At 50.8% G+C, this 8235-nt stretch overlaps 2 protein-coding genes across 2 annotated transcripts; both read left to right on the plus strand.

The window, feature by feature from the left end:
• The first annotated feature begins 1543 nt into the window (after nucleotides 1–1543).
• LOC137844572 (feather keratin Cos2-3-like) lies at nucleotides 1544–2030 on the plus strand. The gene has a single exon (XM_068661043.1). It carries the CDS (start codon nucleotides 1554–1556, stop codon nucleotides 1911–1913), a length of 360 nt encoding a protein of 119 aa, XP_068517144.1. The 5' UTR covers nucleotides 1544–1553; the 3' UTR covers nucleotides 1914–2030.
• Nucleotides 2031–7121: 5091 nt separating this feature from the next.
• Nucleotides 7122–7759, plus strand: LOC137844285 (feather keratin Cos1-1/Cos1-3/Cos2-1-like). The gene is made up of 2 exons (XM_068660506.1): nucleotides 7122–7208; nucleotides 7433–7759. Exons 1-2 carry the CDS (start codon nucleotides 7122–7124, stop codon nucleotides 7757–7759), a joined length of 414 nt encoding a protein of 137 aa, XP_068516607.1.
• The last annotated feature ends 476 nt before the right edge of the window (nucleotides 7760–8235 follow it).

Genomic DNA, 8235 nt, shown 5'->3' on the forward strand with positions numbered 1-8235 from the left:
GAAGTTTTCCATTCATCACGAGCACTCTAGAAAATTATCACTTCTGTGGAGGCTACGTCTGGGCCTGAAGCAGCAAAGGGTCACCAGAAAAGCCAGATGAGATCCTCGACTCCCTCATCTTCTTATTCTTGGGAACCCAGTGTATATGAAGCCCTTTCCCCATATCCTTTTCCAGTAATACCGATACATGTTGAGCTAGGTATTGGCGATGGTGGTCATGAGAGATCACAGTCAGGAAAGGTGTGACTCAGAGACCATGTGGGACCTGGCTGAGTAGAATTTCCATCTAAGAGAGAGGCAGCTTCCTTGTTGGTCCTGACCACTCTTTTCAGATCATGTCTGGATGAAGACATTTTACTCCTCACATATCCCTGCACTCTGCTTCCTCCCTGCCCTCTTTCCCAGTTTCACCTCCTGCCCCAACACTTGTCCTGCTATGACCAGTGCCTGCTCTGCCAAGCCCTGCAGCCCAATGCCACTGTCAGAAGCTGCAATGAGCCCTGCAGCAGGCAGTGCGAGTGTCATTCCAAAGTCATCATCCAATCTGTTTCTGTGATAGTGGCTCTGACAGGCTCCATCCTCAGCTCACAGACTGCACAGAGAAGGTCAGAGTCGAAAAGGGAAAGAATATAAATTCTGGAAGGCAATGTAAATGGGGATGGGATCAAAAGCCAGTAGAACAAATCGCATACCTGGGGAGGCAACTACGGACCAAGAAAGAGTTAAATACGGCAGGAAAGGGAAGGACGTGACACGCCCTCATGCACAGAAGTCCTTCAGAAACCAACTGAAGCTTGTGGGAGCTTCCTCCTGAGTATGACACTTCAAACAGCCCCAACAAAGTGACCCAGACAGACATCATCTCACTGCTCAGGACACATCTATCACTTGAGTTTTCTGCCATCGCTAATGCATTCCTGCCCTAGAAATCCTTGGGCCTTTCATCCCAACACTCCAAAGAATCCTTAAATGGGGCACGGGCAAGACCTAAATCTGGAAATGAAAAGGCAGCAGTGTAGGAAACCAACACAGGCCATACATATTATTAGTTGGGATAGTTTGCATTCAAGATGAGCTTGATAAAAAAATTATTAGCTTTGTTAAGGGTGTCTCATGGCCTACGGCAATGAAGGACCAGTATAAAGAGCAGTCCAGCTCCCTGCTCTCCCATCCAGTTCTCTCGCCTTGTCCTCCTTGGGAACCAGGTGAGTCTGAAGCCCTCTCTCCTCCTCTTCCAAAGTGGAAGGGATCTTGCATCAATAGACATCTCATCTGGTCGTGCTTCAGTGCTATGCTGGGCCTCAGAGTTTCTTGCCATGGGAGAGGGGTGGATACAGAAAGTCTGTGTAGACAGTGACTGGGACATGGGTCTGAGGCGGCTTTTGGTTTATGTACTATGTGAGAGCGTTCCTGGGCCAGACTGCTCTTTGAAGGGCCCTGTCAGGACAAAGCGATGAACACCATGTGCTTCCTGGCACAGCCTCCACCTCCACCCTCAGCTGTTGCCTTGGCCCTTTTGCGATGGGGTAACTGAGCTGGTAAGTCACTTATCCATGTGCTCTGCTTCTTCTCTGCCCTCTCTCCCAGGTGCATCTCCTGCCCAAGACATGTCCTGCTACAACCAGTGCCTGCCATGCCGGCCCTGTGGCCCGACCCCGCTGGCCAGCAGCTGCAACGAGCCCTGTGTCAGGCAGTGCCAGAACTCCACCATTGTCATTGAGCCCTCTCCCGTGGTGGTGACCCTGCCCGGCCCCATCCTCAGCTCCTTCCCGCAGAACACCGTTGTGGGATCCTCCACCTCTGCTGCCGTTGGCAGCATCCTCAGCTGTGACGGAGTCCCCATCACCTCCGGCTGCTGTGACCTCTCCGGCATTTCCAGCCGCTACTGTGGCAGAAGGTGCCTGCCCTGCTAAAGAAGCCAGTGGCCATGGCCCTGGGGTTCTTCTCCCAGGAACTTCATATACGGTGCTACACAAAGGAGGAATCTTCAGGCCATTGCTTTCAGAATGTCTGACCTTTTCAGCTCCTCTGGCAAATGCTGGCAGGAAGGGGCCAGCCTGCGCTTTCTGAAAACATGGCTCATGCCTCTCCTTCCATCCCTTCACCTACCTCCTTCTCTCCCTTTTCTTTGTGCTCTTCTCAGAAGAGGGGTCTCAGCTCAGAGTGACCTGCTTTTGCTCTGTACACTCATTAAAGAATTCTGCATCCCAGCCTTGGCTGTAGATGTTTCATCCCTCCGTGTATGCCCTCCTGAGCTGTTCTGGGAGAATGCAGTGTGCTCAGGTGGCCAAGAAGGCCGACGGCATCCTGGCTTGTATAAGAAGCAGTGTGGCCAGCAAGGTTAGGGAAGTGATTGTCCCCCTGTACTTGGCTCTGGTGAGGCTGCACCTTGAGTACTGTGTTCAGTTTTGGGCTCCTCGCTACAAGAAGGACATCGAGGTGCTTGAGCGAGTCCAGAGAAGGGCGACAAAGCTGTTGAGGCATCTGGAGAACAAGTCGTACCAGGAGCGGCTGAGGGAGCTGGGCTTGTTCAGCCTGGAGAAAAGGAGGCTCAGGGGCGACCTTATTGCTCTCTACAGGTACCTTAAAGGAGGCTGTAGCAAGGTGGAGGTTCTCCCACATGCCTGGTGACAGGACAAGGGGGAATGGGCTAAAGTTGCGCCAGGGGAGTTTTAGGTTGGATGTTAGGAAGAACTTCTTTACCTAAAGGGTTGTTAGACATTGGAACAGGCTGCCCAGGGAAGCGGTGGAGTCACCATCCCTGGAGGTCTTTAAAAGACGTTTGGATGTAGAGCTTAGGGATATGGTTTAGTGGAGGACTGTTAGTGTTAGGTCAGAGGTTGCACTCAATGATCTTGAGGTCTCTTGCAACCTAGAAATTCTGTGATTCTGTGATAATGGCTTTGCCCTCGGTGGGTATAAGATGGGTGTTTATGGAGCCCCTTCCCCACTCCCAGAAGAATGTGAGGTTGCAACACACTGCAGAAGGTCTGCAGTGTGTTGGGCACTGACCCTTGGAGGGGAAGAAAACATCCATGGCTATCGCAGATTGGGAGAGATAGAGCAAGGAAGGGGAAGGGACAGGGGAGAGGACGGGAGTGGAGATTGGGGGGGGGGAGGAGAGGGAGAGAAGGAAGGGAATGGGATGGGATGGGATGGGATGGGATGGGATGGGATGGGATGGGATGGGATGGGATGGGATGGGATGGGATGGGATGGGATGGGATGGGATGGGATGGGATGGGATGGGATGGGAGGCATCACACCACTGGAGAAAATGGATGCCACTTTTTTGAGGGAGACGTTAGCAATGTGATTGGTACAGAGGAGGAAGGATGGCCCCAGGCACAACATAACCGCAGTCAAGTGAGAGTGAGTGGAGAGCATCTTCTGTCTCCTGACATGTCGGCTTCTAGAAGGCAACAAGTAACACCCTCAGGAGCTGAAGGAGGACAGGAAGTGCGCTGGAAAACTGATGGTGCTGTTGTAATCAAGGAGCACAGCTGTGCAGAAGCTCTCAGCAGAGACTAGCAGTGTGACGGGTAGCAGGTCCCAGAAGAAGCTGTTGGTGACTGTGTAGTGCCAGTGCAGGGCAATCAAAAGGGGAGTGCCACTTCTGCCAAGGAGGGGAGCCCAAAGGTGGTTGCAACACACTGCAGATGGACCTCTCTTGGGCACTGGCCATTGGAGCTGAAGAAGACTGGCCTCTGGCAAGTGAACATCCACCCTTGTCTTACAGCGTCTCTGCCCACAGCTACCCACACCGGTCCAGCAAACAGGGAGCACAACATATACACCATATGGCCCAACCGCCTCCAGAACAGCACTTGGCAGGGCCCAGGTGTTGGCATACATGCAGGACAAACTCCCTTCACAACTCAGCATTGGTATTAGGCACACTGGGCCACACACTGTAATATCCAGTTTCTGAGGACCCAAAAACCCCTTGGGCAGGGACAGCCCAAGGACAGCAAGCAATGCCCATGCATCCATGCTGCTCTGGGGTGCCCACTTGCCTGCAAGAATGGAGAAGCTTTCCTCAGACCCAGGACCTCTGAGGCCCCTCCAGTGTCAGGACCACATCTGCTCCAGGGAAGCTCTGTGCAAGAGTTGATCACCCTCTCCCCCTAGGGACATGGCCATGACAGTGTGACACCTGCACTCACAGGAAACTCCTCACACTTATTTCTGCTTTCCCAGACCCTTTTATTTATTTATTTTTTTCCTCCTTCTCGGGCAAGAAGTTTATCCTGTGTTCCTCCTTTTGCCTTTGTTGAGGGTATCTTCAGGATGTCTGCAGCTCTCTGGTGCCCAGATGCACTTTAAGGATGCCCATGATTTCAAGGCTCAGTTCTCAGGCTGGCAGACATTTCTCCTGTCAGTGCTCAGCTGCCACCTGATGTTGGCACTTTCCCATTACAGGCAGGTTACCTCTGCAACAGCTTCCATCAACAGGGTGTCATGTCCTTGCTCAATTACAGCACTGTTTCCTTATGGATCCACGTACGGCCCTGCTTGGTACAGTTTTGTCGTGTCCAGAAGGAATCAACTATGCAGGCAAGAGGGAGTATCCAAAGGTGTTCTGGGGTAAACTCTTTGCCTTTCCTGGTGTCGGAAGAATGCAGTCAGTCACAGCTACAAGAGAAAGTAACCAGTTTAGCCCAGGTGAAGGTCTGGCCCTGCCAGGGCTGAGGTGTGAGGTAGACCGCAAGAAAGAGACCCAGGCAGAGCTCTGACAAACATTTCTGGTTTGTTGGGATGGCCCATTGCCCTGGAATGGCTGGCCTGTGTTGCAATACTCTAACTGCTTGGCAGTTCCTGGGGACATAGGTTTCTTAATTGCCCTACTTTTTATTGCCTACTCTGAAAGCTCCAGGAGACTGTTAGCAGTATATAAACCTTGGGTGAAGTTCTGCGCACATGTCCTTGGCAAGTGGAGAAAACTGTGGATGGGAGCTGCTTCTGTGTTTGCAGAAGGGAGCTGAGCTTGGATGAAGCACCCACTAGGCTGAGCATCCCTCTTGCGCAACTGGAAATCACTTTGCTGGTTGCACTCTGAAACCCCTTTGCTCAGAAATCTCTCAGGTGAAGGAGTGACAGATATCCCCTTTGCCTTCAGGAGAACCAGCCTGAAATGGGCTGGATGGGAATCTGTCCCCTCTGCGATGCATTTCTGAGACAATGCTGGCAGGAGTCTATAGACAGGTGTGAGGAGATCAGCCTGGATCCAGCACTGACTCCCAGGAGGACCTGACATTGTCCAGGGGTGGAAATCCATGACTGACAGGCACTATCAGGAGCATCGCAGCAGTGTGATTCTCCTGTACATCCCAAGGCACAAAACAGAGGAGGCATGCATGGGGACTGAAAGAGATCTTTGGCAGGCTTAAAAGATCCTTGAGGTTTCCACTGTGTCCCCCCTTCAAGCACAGGACAAACAAACATCTGTTGGCCATGTCACAGGTGTGGTTGATCGGACCTTGAATATGGCATGGTTGATTGTTCACACAAGGCAAAATCAGCTCAACATCCTCATCAAGAGGAGGATCGAGGCTGAGAGGAAGAGGCATAGGACTTGGGAGACACCCTGTAGCGGGGGGGGAGGGAAAGCGCTGGACAAGAAAGGGGCACGCATGGAGTGAAAAGAAATTTCCTGAGCAGTTGAAGAAGCTGATTTGGATTCTGAAAGAAGGAGAGCTATTTCATGGTGTTGGTGATACTTTGGTTTTTCCTCACAGTAGTTGAGCTTCTGTGGAAATGGCTTCTGGTATGTAAGATGAGCCCTCAGTGATTGTGACAAAGAAGCAAAACAATATGCCTCAAGGTCCCTGGCTCTTTGAGATGTATTTGGTCATCTGTTAGCAGAAACCTGACACAGCTTTGAAGGCTTGGCAGGAAGAGTGGCAGTCTGAAGGGCCTACAGGGTTGTTCCTTCAGGCGTTCCTGAGAGTCAGAGCCTTCAGACTTCCCAAGAGGATGTCTGAACAGCCCAAACATAGTGCTGGCAGGCAGGTGCAGGCAAGGCAGGCAAGGAAAAGGGGAGGCAGTAGAGAAGGCACAGGTATCAAGGAAAGAGACTCACAAGTGTATGGCTGGCAGATATCGTTGTCCAATAAAAACACTGGATTCATTATGTGGTATGCAGTGAGCCAATCCACACACTAAGTCAAGGGATTGTTTATTTCAGAGTTGCACAAGTCTGGGTATGCAGTGGTTTCCCTCAAAAGCTGGCAAGTATAAGGCCTTTCCATGCCACTCTTTATACAATCCCTTTGCAGTATATTTACATGTTTGTACAATCCCATAGCCTCTGAGAGGTTACATAATTAGCATAGTGCTAACATGTCAAAGTCATTCAGCTTATCCTCAGAGACTGGTTGTGATAAGAGAAACTGCTGGAGTGCCCCATGCCCACCTGTTCTGCTGAGTGTCGTGACAAAAATAAGCTTCTTTCACATTAGGATCCTCTTCTTTTTCTATCTTACAAAAACAGACACTAAATTACCCGTGCGTCCTTGTGTTTTTGTTTTTGTTTGTTTGTTCTTTTTTGGTTGGTTGGTTGGTTGGTTGGTTTTGTTTTACTTATTGTTTTGTGTGTTTTTTTTTTTTTTTTTGTATGTTTGTTTTGTTTTTGTTGTTGTTGTTGTTTTTCTTTGGTTTTTTTTTTTTTTTTCGAGATCAGTAAAGGGCCATGCACAAACTTTACCCAAAAATGGGTATTCCCATATGAGAACAGAAGGAGGAAAAACATGTCAGAAGGTTTACCCTGAGAGCAGCATTTAGTGGGATAGGGTCACAACCTGGGAGCTGGGTCACCTCTGGACACAAGGGTCCCAAAGAGCCCCTAAGGAGTCACCCAGGCTGACATCACTTGCCTTTACTGGACCCTTCCAGCACATGAGCTGAATCTTCTGCCCACACTAAAATGTGTTGCATGGAAATACTTGGGCCTCCCTACCTGCCACTCAAAAGTTGCTTTAATTGAGGAAAGGGCATAAAGCAGGAAATGAAAAACAGCAGCACAGGAAGGAAACACACAGCCCATATCATTAGCTGGGATGTTTTGCATTCAAGAGGAGCTTGTCAGAAAATAATCACAGCTTCAAGGGATGCCTCTGGACATGGCGCAGCTAAGGTCCACTATAAAAGCCAGCCCAGCCCCGTGCTCCCTCATCCACTTCTCTGGCCTTCTCCTCCTTAGGAACCAGGTGAGTGTGAAGCCCCTTCTTGTCCCTCTCATTCTCCACAAAGGAGTCTCAGCTCTATGGATCTCTTAGCTGCAATCAGCTCTGTTCCATGACAAATCTTGGAGTTGCTGGTATTGTGAGTGGGAAGTGGGGAGAAGATTTGCTATGTAACGAGAGACAGGTGTGCTGACAGGCTGCTCCTCATGCATCCCCATGTTCTGCTTCCTCCCTGCCTTCTCTCCCAGGTGAACCTCCTGCCCCAAGACATGTCCTGCTACAACCAGTGCCAGCCCTGCCTGCCATGCCAGCCCTGCGGCCCGACCCCGCTGGCCAGCAGCTGCAATGAGCCCTGTGTCAGGCAGTGCCAGAACTCCACCGTCGTCATTGAGCCCTCTCCCGTGGTGGTGACCCTGCCCGGCCCCATCCTCAGCTCCTTCCCTCAGAACACCGTTGTGGGATCCTCCACCTCTGCTGCCGTTGGCAGCATCCTCAGCTGTGACGGAGTCCCCATCAACTCCGGGTGCTGTGACCTCTCTTGTATTGCCAGCCGCTACTGTTGCCGCCCCTGCTAAAGATGCCAGACCCTTTCCCAGACCAGGACCCCAGGAACTCACAACATGCTGCTGGACAGAAGAACAAACTTTTTGCTGTTGTTTTAAGAGAAGCTGACCATCTTTGCCTTGTCCTGTAAAGACAGACTGGACGGGGCCAGCCTGCGTTCTCTGACAACACAGCCAATGCCTACCTTTCCTGTTTTCCAGTTACTCACTCTTTTTCTTTTTTTCCCTTGTTACCCTCTTCTGAGGGTAACCTCTTCTGTGAGGCCCTATAAACCAGCCTGGATTGACCTGCATGCCTCTCTCCATTTGTGGGCCAGGAAGATGGATACCCTGTGGCAACTGTGCTATAGGAAAAGCTGAAAAACTTTTGTATGTTCATTCTGCTCTCTGCTCTCAGGGCCTCTTCACCTGATTTCCCTTCTCAGTCTTCTCATTTCCCTCCTGAGACTCAATAAATGTTTGCAGCATCCCAAAGTGTGTCACGGTGT

The sequence above is a fragment of the Anas acuta genome, chromosome 25 (genome assembly GCF_963932015.1).
Source record: "Anas acuta chromosome 25, bAnaAcu1.1, whole genome shotgun sequence".
NCBI lineage: Eukaryota > Metazoa > Chordata > Aves > Anseriformes > Anatidae > Anas > Anas acuta.

Bases quoted from the DNA above. Each gene is read 5' to 3' on its own strand.
- LOC137844572 (XM_068661043.1), top strand. From the start codon at position 1,554: ATGTGCTCTGCTTCTTCTCTGCCCTCTCTCCCAGGTGCATCTCCTGCC.
- LOC137844285 (XM_068660506.1), top strand. From the start codon at position 7,122: ATGGCGCAGCTAAGGTCCACTATAAAAGCCAGCCCAGCCCCGTGCTCC. The intron at 7,209-7,432 runs GTGAGTGTGAAG...CTTCTCTCCCAG, and splicing joins TTCTCCTCCTTAGGAACCAG to GTGAACCTCCTGCCCCAAGA.